Here is a 12,564-nt window from a genome sequence, read left to right as displayed (position 1 = left end):
TATAAGAGATACCATTTTTACATAAAAATGTTAATTTATCCAGGATGATGAATACAAACCAGTGCGGATAGAAGACTTCTAATCCGCATCCTATTCACTGTTCCTGCTGCCAAAGAACATTTTGGCCCTACCTTACATCCAAAGGTGTACAAAGCCCCCATACTTTTACATGACTGTTCTAACCCTAGCCCTGTGCTCTTCAGATGAGCACCTCTTACAGTCACCAATAGATCCGGAACAATGCATAGCATTGGCTCTCATCTTGCTTGTGTAGCATCCGCAGACTGTTCTCGACAAGTGCCATGCTTCACCCACACAAAGGGCCTAACTGATGATGAATTCTGGATTGTGCATCCCTTTCACCCAGTCTAACGTCAGATCCTAGCAATTTGTGTTCAGAGTAAACGTGACACAGCAATATTTAATGGCTTTACCAAACAAAGCTCAACTAAACACATATTGAAGAAAGCTTGTTGGCTGCCACCTAGCAGATAACAATGGTTGGTTGGTCATAAAAGCATCTAGTAACAGACACAAACCTTTTTGGAAGAAGCTGATTTCCCATAACCCTCTTATTTCAAGTTGGCATCTTCTATATTAATCTGCAAATTAAGATCCAAATTCAACACACCAACCAAGCATTAATAGTAGGCTTCAGGTCAGCCTAAATTTTGGCCTCCTTGTTTTTTCTGTATTACTACAGTTGCACCTGAAAGTAGTAAAACAAAACTGAAATCCCTTCCAGAATAGGGAATCTCCTTCCCAGTGTCATCATTATATTCATCTGCCACAAAACACCTCCTTCTACTATATATAAAGTAGAGTTTAGATGACAACAATGCAAACCCCACTATTAATACAACATTTGTTCCAGGAAAAATACTGCATCTATTCTTTCTAGAGTACAGAAGTCACTGCTCTATAATTAACAAAAGAAGGGAAGAAAACCTCAAAACTTACACCCCTGCTATGAACTAATTCATGCTCATCAAAACAGCTAGGAGATCCCAAGTAAATCGGTGCATGCAAGAGTTAAAGACACAAAAGAACTGATGCAGATGCCAACACTTGATGTTTCTTTCTGTCCACTAACCTCCAACTAAAGCTTTGCTAGATTCACTTAAGTGTAACTCACGCTTTCCCTACTACCAACAGCAAGCTTACATTTGTTTTAATAGCAGAAACTATCCATCTTAGAAGCACTGGTTAAGAATTTGCAGGTCAAAAATACTTCACTGTTCTCCTGGAAGTAGGCAATCCACATGCTCAAAGCCAATAGCTGCAGAGGGGAAGATGAAATAGAACAAGGCCAAGACACCAGGAGCTTCCATCAGGTCACACAGAGTGACCTGATGTCAGTCCTCAGTTATGCCTTAAAGTACAGTCAGTTCATTACAGGAAGAGAGATGAAAGAAGAGGTAGGTGCTTGAGAAGGGCTCAGATTCCCAGAGACTCCAAGTCAAATGAAGGGGCCTGGTAGCATTATGACAATATGTCTTTTGTGGCCAAGCACACCAGAACCTTCCTCCATGCTCCTGCCATTGAACAGAGCAGGCAGGATCTCAAGTACAGTGCACACACCAAAAGTTGCTAAAGATGTGCCCATAAGTGACACTTCATTACCTCCCTATGAGGCCTTGGAACAGGCAATGCCATGCTTTGGGATGGTTACTCACCACCCTTACCTCAACCTGACCTGATCCACCACTCAGCAACATGCCTGTAAGTCCCAGCAGGAAGCTCCCTGGCTAAGGCAGGCAGCACAAACCTACAGCAGCCAGCCTAGCTGTGGCTAGCTTTGATTTTCACAGTTTCTGTTGATTGCCAGCATGCTACTTAATTGTCCCTCGCAGGCAAAATGCAGTCCCTGCTCAAAAGAGCCCAAGCATAAGTTTATTGCTCACACCAGAGACATTAACCAAAGTGAACAATCAAATACACAGGGGCTGTAGGATAAGCCTGCAAACTGAATTAAAATTAACAATGATTTGCCCAAGCTGAACATTAAGCAGGTTGCTTCAAATAAGTGGAATCAGAGTATCACCATTAAAGCCAGATTTATTCTGTAACATCCAGAAGAAAGTTGCCAAGACCAGCAGCCTTCTTACCTGACTGTCTGCTACAAATTCCTTGGTAGCAGCCAATGCTACTATTACCTCTTTCCAACTGGAGGATAGCCATGGATGATATAGGTTCAAGATCTTGGCTATTATTGCCATTAAAAATAGATCTCCAGAGTGACTCCCAAAGCAGGTCTTTATTTTCTGATGAATTTGCCCATAAGACTTCGAGGGTCAAAACAAACTTCAGTATTAACAAGTTCTTAAAGTTAATTCAGCCCCTTCTAACTGTAAAAGCACAAATGTTCACAGCCTCAGTGAAGTCCACCTCCCCTATCCAGCTTCTCACAGTAGCACCACTATTGCTGTATTTCAAGCAAACAGACTTCTTCCACATAAATGAAGAACTGCTACCAACCAGGAGGGGTAAGCGAGACTTCACAGGCAGACCCCAAGAAATTGGAATCACTCCATATGCTGGTCTCAGCATTCCATATTTCAATGCTCCAATGGAGATCAGTCAGTGGACCTCCCAACAGCTCACCTAACCTGTCCTCAGGAGGAAAAGGTCAAGATAATGATGGTAGTAGTCAGCTCCCAGCTCTTTCTCTAGGCCTCCTCTGATCCAGGCAATGTTATTATGTATGCTAAGAAGCACAGATAGAGATTTCCAGTTCTGATACTGCCTGACAATAGAGGATTGTGTGCAATTAGATCTCATATGGCAAAAAGAGAGCAGCAACACAGCCCACCTCCACCATTGGAATAAAATATGGAAAGCTTTCCATTTGGAAAGATTGAGCACTGTCAGTTTGCATAATTTTTCCATTGTTGGCTCTATTTTCTTGATATTGAACAGAATGATCCTTGGATAAGGAAAAATTCAACATGAAGGTTTTCTCTTGGATAACAATGCAAAGAACTGTGCCACCTGAAATTTTTTGCCTGTCTGTTCAAAAGATAGTAACTAAAAGCATGTAGATAGCTTTAGATCTGGTTCCTATTATAGGAATTAGTTTTTGACTGTGTAGTTAGAAGGGTATTCTTTTTCTTTTTGTGTAAAACCTGAAGACCTCCAGTATTGCAGTGATGTTATCAGTGTCTGAGTGTGGGACCACATCTGTAGTTTCTCAGAAGCTCAAATGTGTTTTTACCTCAGTGTTTCTGAAGTCTTGCTTATGCTGCCTGTTTTATACAGTAACATATTCACACTGGCTATCCCCTCTTTTATAGCACTCTAGGTCTGATCATTTTGCATCTACAGGGTAAAGAATGCTCCCAAAAAACAACTTGCAGAATCTTAACTCTGATCTTTGACATGTAGTTTGGCTGTGTAATTTATGGCTATCAGCAGGTTTCATAGTAATGAACAGTACAGACTTAACAGTAGAGATTTTCTGTTGGATTTAAGGGTAACTGAGTTAAAGTTGGAAATGCAGCAGGGTTACAGAAAGACTGCAGTGTGGATGGACTAGAGGTTATGTGACTCATAACATAACACATCTTCCTATAATCTGGGCTGCGCGTGATCAGATGTGTGCATACACATATGCACGTGCACAAAATTAGCTTGCTATTTCCAGAGTGCTGCTTCATTTTTAAAACATTAGTGGTTTATCCAGCATTATGAGTTAGAGGAACTGCAGTTAATCTTACTAAGCTTTTGCGGTAGTAACTGACTGAGAATGTCTCATCTTACGAGGCCAGTTTAATAGTAATGACTTTGGCATTGTGTACCCTCCCTGAAGCACTAGTAGCCAAGATGAGCCAAATTGATTTACTTCTGAAATATTTAAAAAAGCACAAATATTTGCCCAAAAGTGGCCTACAAATGGTAGAAAAATTATAAAATTATAAATACAGAATTATACAAATAGGAAAAAAATGATAAAAATTATAAACAACTGCTAAGTTGGGGGTATGCACAGGATATTTTGGAATCTTTCAAGACTTGAAGAAACATGACCTTAAGACTTCCTGGATGTTTGGGGTTTTCTTAATAGAAGCTATCACCTGGAGAACAATCAGAATGTAAAGGGGCTATTTCAAGTAGGTGACACTTCCAGGTATTATACTATTTGTGACTGGCAAAGAGAAGGCTGTGGGGCAGGTTGGCTGTGTCGTACTGTGTAAGGTTTTAATACTAAAAGCATGACATGATGTGTTCCCATTGGTCTGTTTTGTTGTCTTAAAAGTATACAAGTAATGTAGAAACTCAGGTAAAGGGCTTTTGCTCTGCAGATGGAACTTAAGTTGACAGCAGTAGGGACATGCTTGTAATAACTTGGGGCAGAGTCACATAGCTATGTATCCTAGTTAAAGTTTATAACATGTTTTAATGTTCATTGTAGCAAAGTACTTGGAAGGTTGAGATACAAACCCCTTTGCCACAGTACTGGAACAGTGTAAGGACCAGCATTCAGCCAGTTGTGCCACTTGATTCAGTTCTTGTCCAACAGACACTTGTCCATTGTGGGGAAAAAAAACTGGCCTTATATTAGTGTTCAGACATCTCTACTGGTAGAGACCTTTCACTGTCAGACCTAAGCAAAGGCTGAATTCTCATTTGCAGTACCCTTTTTGCCTTTATGAAAACAAAAGCCATAAAATGGAGTCGCTCTGACCTACAATACATTCTATGAAGACACACTGGTGCTTGTATAAAGTCTACTTGTATAAGCCTCTAATTCATAGATGTAAACTACACTGTTGTGCAAGTGCTTGCTTACCTAGACTAGAATAATTATCCGTAAAAGCATTCACCTTTATAAAAGAATGGGCTGCTTATAATGTATTGAGAAAAACCGAATTTCATCTCAGTGCTCCCAATTATTTCTCTTGCAGAACAGTAACTGTACCCACATTCAGTAGCTGAATGCCTTTCAGTGGTGCATTAAGAGTATAACTTGAGAGGCTAACATCCCTTCTGTACCTTTTAAGTACCTTGTAGCTATTATCTAAATCCTTCTAATTTGTCATTCACATGGTAACAAAATGCCCATACCCTAATGTCTCAGATTAATGTGCATAGTACTTTCCAGTTAAGGTGGAAAGAAAAGGCCTTTTCTATCCTTAATGAAATTGCCACTTCAGGGGACCTCTTCCTAACCTCACTTTTTGTTGTTATGCCTATGTTACTCCAAACTCTAAGCAAAAAAAGGCACTGAGCCTCCACTTTTGTTGTAAACTTCATGGTCAAATTCAGCGGATGATGTAACGTTTCTTCTCTTGTATAGTTCTGTAATTGTCAAGCGACTTTACTGAGACAACCACAGTCATGTTTAAACAATTCTCTATAGAGAACCTGTTGTCACCTTTTTCTTCTTTTAAAGAACTTCTAAATAAAACTGGACATTTTATTACATTTTGGATAGCTCACTGAGGTAGCCATCCAAAAAACAATATGCAATAGCAGAATTAGGTTCAATCTGGTATTCCCCAGGCCCAAGAGTCAGAGATCATAACTGTGCTTATGAGCAGTGAGCCAACATCTGAAGAAGTTTCTTGCCTCCCTGCCTGCAGGCAGCTCAGTGGCTCTTTGGAGAGATAGCCTGCTCTGAATGGGAGCTCTTCACACCAAGAGCAAAAAACTCCAAGCTCTATAAACACACAGTTCTATATCCCTTTGCTGCATCAAACCTCTGATGATTACCATCACTGATACCTAAAGGCAACAAAAACTAGATCAGTAAGTACACTTGAGGGAAAAGCTCTTTCTACCTTGCAATGAACATACAGGCCCATGGAAGCCAGCTTTTGTGCTGAGAGTACCACACATTTTTTCCTTGGCACCAAGGAATATTTTTGTGGAGTTAAATGTTCTGCCAGTTACATAATTTTAAGTGCTTAGGAAACTGCTATTTACTTAATTTTAAGCTTTCTGGGAAGTAGTCTACAATACCAAACTTTTAAACATGGAGCTCATTCTTGCCATCCATCAGTTCCATATCAATTTTCCTGCTCTGAAAAAAGTTATCCACACATATTGCAAATTACTTTGACATCAAAACAAATCATTTGCAAGAAGCTGAGATCAAACAATACAGAACTAAACAACATACAGTTAATGAGTTAAATTGCAAGGAAAGCAATGCCTTGACAAGTATTTAGCCCCCAAATTATTTGAGAAAACTAATAATGCTTGAGTTTTCTTCCCCCCTTCTAACTTGTGTGTCAAGACTTGCTCCTTCAAGTAGCAAAAATACCTTATGAAATAAATTGCCTTAAGAAATCAAATAGCAGCTCTAACAATGCAGTTAATTTTTCTTGTTTCTTTTCATGTTGGGTACATTCATTTTCATCTACCCAGCTCAAATTCTGTTTAGAAATGCTGAGAGAGCTGGGTCTAAAGGGACAGATGAGAAATCTGGACAGGCACTTTTTACAAATGGAATGGCTTTAACCTGACAGAGGGGAGACTGAGATTAGACATTAGGAAGAAGCTGCTCACTATGAGGGTGCCCAGAGAAGCTGTGGCTGCCCACCCCTGGCAGTGTTCAAGGCCAGGTTGGATGGGCGTTGGAGCAACATGGTCTAGTGGAAGGTGTCCCTGCCCATGGCAGGCAGGTTGGAATTGTATGAGCTTTAAGGTCTCTTCCAACCCAACCCATTCTATGATTCTAAATCATCTCTGACTGAGCTTTTAATATTGACTCTTGATCTACATTAAATATGCTTCTTGACAAAGAATACTTGGTTAAACCGTGCTTCTGAGCAGCACTATGTGTTTAATAATGAAGTTCCTATTTGTGTAATTTGTCACGTTCAAATATCCTGAAAGGCTGGCTCCCAGCACAAGAATACCATTCAGTTAAAGGAAATTATTCTAATTTTCTTATATTTAAACACAATCAAAAGCTGTGATGCTAAGGCACAACTGCACCAAACATACGGAGCTCTGAGTAAGCCACCAGGAAACACTTCATAATGATTCTGCAAGTATCCTAAAAACATCACTTTATCAAAGCCTTGGGCAGGGGCTTATCAATGGACAGGCTGCGAAGGCCCAAGACAAACTGGATTTCTGTCTTGGCAGAGACTGATCAACAGTCAACTGAGATGGTAAAAGTTTAAGCACACAGTCCTCAGCCATTGAGATTATCACTACTATCACCTATCATCACCACACCGCATCATAAGCCTTGTTGTTACAGTCTCTGTTTAAGTATCATCTGCCAAAGTGAAGAAGTCCACTGCATGTAGCAAGGAACCCTCTCAGCTGAACTGAAGATGCTCATGGTATGAAGGTGGCATCAATGAACTGCTCATACACAGTACTGCAAAATACAGCACAATCCAGTTCTCTACTACTCAGACACTGCCTGCAGGACCAGAAAAAACACATTCCCAATGTTTTCAGAGCAATTCAGAACTACCACATAGCACAGTAGGGGCTGATCTAAAGATCTGCCTTACCACACCATGTCCTTCCCATCTGACCTAAGAAAGAAGTAACTGATACTATTGACAACCTGGACATGAATCATTTCTTCTGAGCAAAACCTTCCCTTTGTCACTCAAAAAAATGACACCTCAGCAGATGAATCAGCTGTTCACAACATCTCAGACACACAAGGTCTACGCACCTTTCACCCCCAGACACACTCCAAATGAGTACGAGACCAAAATCAAGTTCACCTATTGCAGTCAAACACCCGCAGCCCAACACAACTGATTATGCCAGAAACTTCAGTCAAACTGGTAACTCCCTGTTGACCACAGCTGAAGGAAAGACATTTGCTCTTATAACTGAACCTCTTTTGAGGACTTACAATAATTGGCCTTGTACTACTTTCACCTTGACAGCAAGGAATGAAAGGTAACCAGCCATGAAGCAGCTCAACTCCTTCAAGGCTGGTAATCTGGAACTTAAGCAAAGGGCTGCGCAGAACATTATGTAGCTATTAGTGAGTGGGAAGAAAGTGTCAATACAAAGTTCAGGTGAAGGTTGACAAAACCTCCACAGCAGATGTGCACCTCCACCTGATCACCTTGTGGGCTTGCAATTCAGGGCTGCTCCTACCTCTGCCAACAGAAGCTGCTGCCCACACAGTGGTTGCTTCTGAAGGCTGCTGCCCTTTGCCAACTAGCTTGGAGGTCCTAACTGTGAAGTCCTGCAGCAGGTACCAGTATGCTGTTTTAGTTGATAGAATATACTTAAATGCTGTGCTTGAGTTTTTAAGAAGTCCCTGATTTTATTATAGCCAGCACTAAAGTATTGTTAGCTTACCATTAAAGAAAACATTCAGGGGACTTGTTTTATATTTCAATTTATCAAATGCTAGAGTTACAGGATTAGCAACCAAAACCAGAATCTTTTGTAATATTGAACCAGTTTTTAAGAGCAGTAGCTCTTGTCAAGGAGATGAAGAGAGAGAGCACTCTCCTCGTTTCAGTTTATTCAGCTAGTTCAACAACCTGGAGAGAAACCTTGTATTTCTCCAAGAACCAACAAGGTGCCAAAGGCTGCCAACAGCACAAATTAAGCGTTTGTATTCTCAATCAACCTTCTCTAACACTTTCTTTATTAAGATCACATTAAACACAGGTTTTCCTCAATATTTATACTTGCTTTTAAGTAGAAGCCTTTGTACTTTCCGTCCAGTTCCTACCCTCAAACCACACCTCTAGTGGAGAAAATTCCCAAACTCTCCCTGCTGTAACATTTAATAACATTATATCCTGTAACTGTGTATCTCTAATCCTCCTTGTTTCATTTTATCAAACTAAAAATACAAAACAAGATGAAGCTAGATCTCTCATCAATCCAAGATACCTGAAAAAAGATATAAAATCAGATGCTGATCTGAACTAGTGCTCACCTTGCATATACTGAATATAGCATAGAAGTCACCCCACCAAACAAAGTTTAGGATATTAACCTTCTCTTTAAATGATTCAGTAAGTCTAACACACACAAAGATTTGCCTGAAGGTCCAGTACAAAGAAAGCAGAGGACATCACTTTCCAGGACAAGACTGCTTCTCCATAGGGACAGAATGAGGGTCTAAGGCCACTTTTTCAGTAGCTCAGATGTTAGGATGAATTGCAACAGATTAAATGCTACCAAAACAAAAATAACACCATGCACAGCTCCTTATGGATAAAAGATAAGACAGAAACAATACGACAGACTTCAGTTTGCAGGGAATCTTGTGTGGAAGGCTGAAGGCAACATGAGACTTAAGTCTCCCAGTCTCAAATTAAGTATCATAGGATGGGTCAGAAGAGTTTAGAAGAAAGGCACAACATTTCAAGGGCTGAAAATACCAAAAAGGATAGCACAATCATTACACTGAGATAAGGCAAGTGGCAACCCTGCCCCAATCTACATTCATTAGCACACATCCCCAGATTATCTCAAAGGCTCCTTCAGATTCTTTCCAGGAACAATCAAAATTGTACGGTCCAGAGAGTAGCAAACAAAGATTCTGATCTATTGTAATTTCTCTGAATAAGAATGGGTGAGTAATGTTAAGTGCAGGAAGAGGTCAACAAGACATTTGGGTGTAAAAATGACCCAGTTACCAAGCAAAGACTAGAGTGACTTCCTGAATAAATAATAATGGAGGTGAGTCTAAGAATATACCTATCATACCTTCGTGAGTAAGCCAGCCAACTCATTACAAAAGGCAAGCCTTGTGCCAAAGCCTCCTCTTCCTACAAAACAATGAGGCCAAACTGAACGTGACTCAAATCTATTATTCCCCAAGCTACAGGTTATTTTGGTTTTGTGGAACAAAGCTCTTAAACCTTGACCCAGAGAGGCCAAGAGGCACTGAGGATGCACGTTAGCCAAGCAAAGAGATCATACAAAACTTCTTTCCCGTTTGACAGAAGCCAAAGGGCATTAAACGGGAGATGCAGGAGCCACTACTAAAACGATTAACTCCTGGGACAGGTGAGCTGAAAGGGACAGTGTTTTGCCAGAGACCAAGAGGACACCAAATCCAAAGGGGTATGCCCAATGCAGTATATCCTCTGTAGGGCAAGGTGTCCCTGCCCATGTCAGGCAGTTGGAACTAGATGATCTGAAGATCCTTCCCAACCCTAACTATTCTATGGCTCTGCAGATACTAAAGGGGTTTTAATTGTTTAAGACAGACATGCAATTCCTCCTCCAGCTGATTTGAGAATGTAAGTCTGCTCCTTTCAGCTCCTTTCTGCGACAGTGGTGCCAGATTCCTTGCTTACTGTATTTACAGGAGGGGAGACAACCACACAAGGTTGGGTTTTGGGTTTTTTTATTAACCAGAAGGTTAAGAGAGGAATTGAACGCATTTATCTACCTTCACCAATTACATGTTACTGTAGCCCTTTGAAAGCTGCCCTCTGAAAGGCTGGAGAGAAAGAAAAGGAAAATAAGGAGAAAAAACCATAACCGCAAAGCCCTGAAATCCTGAAGTTTTTGGGAAAACACAGCCTTTATCCTGAATTAGTCACCTCACACAGGATGCTGCTGCGTGAGGAGCAGAGCTACCGAGACATGGATGGGAAGCCCCTTACTCCGAAATAAACACAGACCAGAGCCAGATGGACAGCCTGTGGATGGGGGAGCACCAGCCTGCACCTTGCCATGCGGTACCTGCCCTTCTCTGGGGTTAAATAACCGAGCACAGTGGGCTGCGGCGCGGCCCCCTCTCCCCGAGGGACAGAGGAGGGGAGGTCCCGCAGGCCCCCGCCCGCCCTAAGGACCGTCCTCCGCCGCCGGCAGCGCTACAACGGGCCCCTGCGCTCCCTCCTCCCGCAGGCCCCGGCCCCCTCCGGCGGAGGGCCTAGGGGCTGGCACCGGCCGCGGCCCCGCCGCCCCACCGGGGCCCCTCCGAGCCCGACAAAGAGGCCCGGCAGGGAGGTGAAGGGGGGGGGGGGGGGCAGCGCAGGCCCCGGCGGTGGGGGGAGGCCCGTTCGGCTTCGGGGCTGAGGTAAGACCGTACCTTGAAGTACCCGCCCTCGTAGAGGGTGTTGGGGGGCCCGAAGATCGCCACCTCCCAGTTGTAGAGGTCGGACTCGTCGACCAGGGTAATGCGGAAGCCTTCAACCGGCTCCTCCTGCAGCGACTTCAGCTCCAGCATCAGCGCCTTCTGCGAGCTGCTCATCTGCTGCTGCGCCATGGCGCGGCGCGGCCCCGGCCGCAGCCGCTTCCCCGGTCCCTCCGCTCCGGCTCCGGCTCCGGCCCCGGCTCCGGCTCCGGCTCCGCCGCGCTGCCCCGCGGGCCCCCGCCCCTCCCCTCGCTGACGGCCGCCGCCGCCGCCGCCACTTCCTTTTGTGACGGCGCCCGCTCAGCGCTGACCTCAGCGCGCCGCGCTGGGACACGCCCCCCGCACGCCGGGACACGCCCCTTATATGGAAAGTCACGCCCCCTTCGCACGGTGAGCCACGCCCCCACCGGCAAAGCCACGCCCCCACCGGGGGGCTTAAAGGGACAGCGCTCCCTGCCGCGGCGCTGCCCGGTGGGTGTGTGGTGTCGGTGGGGGTGTAACCGGCCGCACCGGAGCCATGCGCTGGGCTCTGAGTGCGGAGGGGATGGGGTTGGCGGCAGACACGGGTGGGCTCATTGCTGCGTGGTCACAAGCGGTCCGGTTGTGCACAAAGAGTGGGATTTGGGCACCCGGTTCCCTATGGATCCCGTGAGCGGCGGTAGGAGAGGAACAGGCATTACACCATTCCCGCAACCCACGTGTTGTATTCACGTGGGTTCACATGTGTGCAAGGTGCTCCCGGCAGAAAATGCGGTTTCCGTCCTTTGCTCCCTTATCCAGACTGGATAATGGTGAAACACCTTTGGAAAGGTGTTGAGGTACATCGACCGGTGGATGTGAACAAGCACACGTTCCTTAGGGAATCTTTAGTGTATATGCAAAGCATATTCGTTATAATAATAAAGAAAAATGAGATAGGGATTAGCCGGGAGGAGGACACATAGCACAGTGCAACCGCATGTACTGCACATCAGGGTTCCACTTCTGGAAACGTTAAGGCACACAGGACCACTAGGCTTGTAAACTGGGAATCTTATCTCTGACAGGACAGGAGAAATAATACGGATAGAATCAACTAGATTGGAAAAGACCTTTAAGATGTCTGAGTCCAACCATTAACCCAGCACTGCCAAATCCACCCCTAAAACCATGTCACTAAGGGCCACATCTGCACATCCTTTAAATGCCACCAGGGACGGTGACTCCAGCACTGCCCTGCTCAGCCTGTTCCAGTGCTTGACAGCCCTTTCAGTGAAGAATTATTCCTACTATCCAATCTAAACCTTTCCTGGCACAGCTTGAGGCTGTTTCCTCTTGTTCTGTCCCTTGTACTTGGGAGAACCCTAACCCCCACCTCCTTTCAAGTAGTTGCAGAGAGCCCCCCTGAGCCTTCTCCATCATCCCCAGGTCCTTTTCCTGACATGCTTCCCCAAGCCTGGAGTGTTGCATGGGATGTAACAGAAAGGCTGATGTGTATTCCTTGAATCAAAGAGTCAACATGGTCCTAACAGGATTAATTTAAACAA

General features: G+C 44.0%; 1 protein-coding gene across 1 annotated transcript in view; it reads right to left on the bottom strand.

Annotated features, from left to right (window-relative positions):
• The window catches only part of UBE2R2 (ubiquitin conjugating enzyme E2 R2), a 51,431-nt gene extending 40,159 nt beyond the window's left edge, over positions 1-11,272 (bottom strand). Inside the window, exon 1 of the mRNA XM_034072703.1 lies at positions 10,994-11,272. Within this exon, the coding sequence (XP_033928594.1) occupies positions 10,994-11,170 (177 nt within the window). The 5' untranslated portion in view covers positions 11,171-11,272. The remainder of the gene's footprint in view (positions 1-10,993) is intronic.
• Between the last annotated feature and the right edge of the window lie 1,292 nt (positions 11,273-12,564).

This window comes from Melopsittacus undulatus, chromosome Z, assembly GCF_012275295.1.
Source record: "Melopsittacus undulatus isolate bMelUnd1 chromosome Z, bMelUnd1.mat.Z, whole genome shotgun sequence".
Classification (NCBI taxonomy): Eukaryota; Metazoa; Chordata; class Aves; order Psittaciformes; family Psittaculidae; genus Melopsittacus; species Melopsittacus undulatus.
Note: the sequence above shows the minus strand (reverse complement) of the source record. Positions and strands in the feature narration are given on the sequence as shown.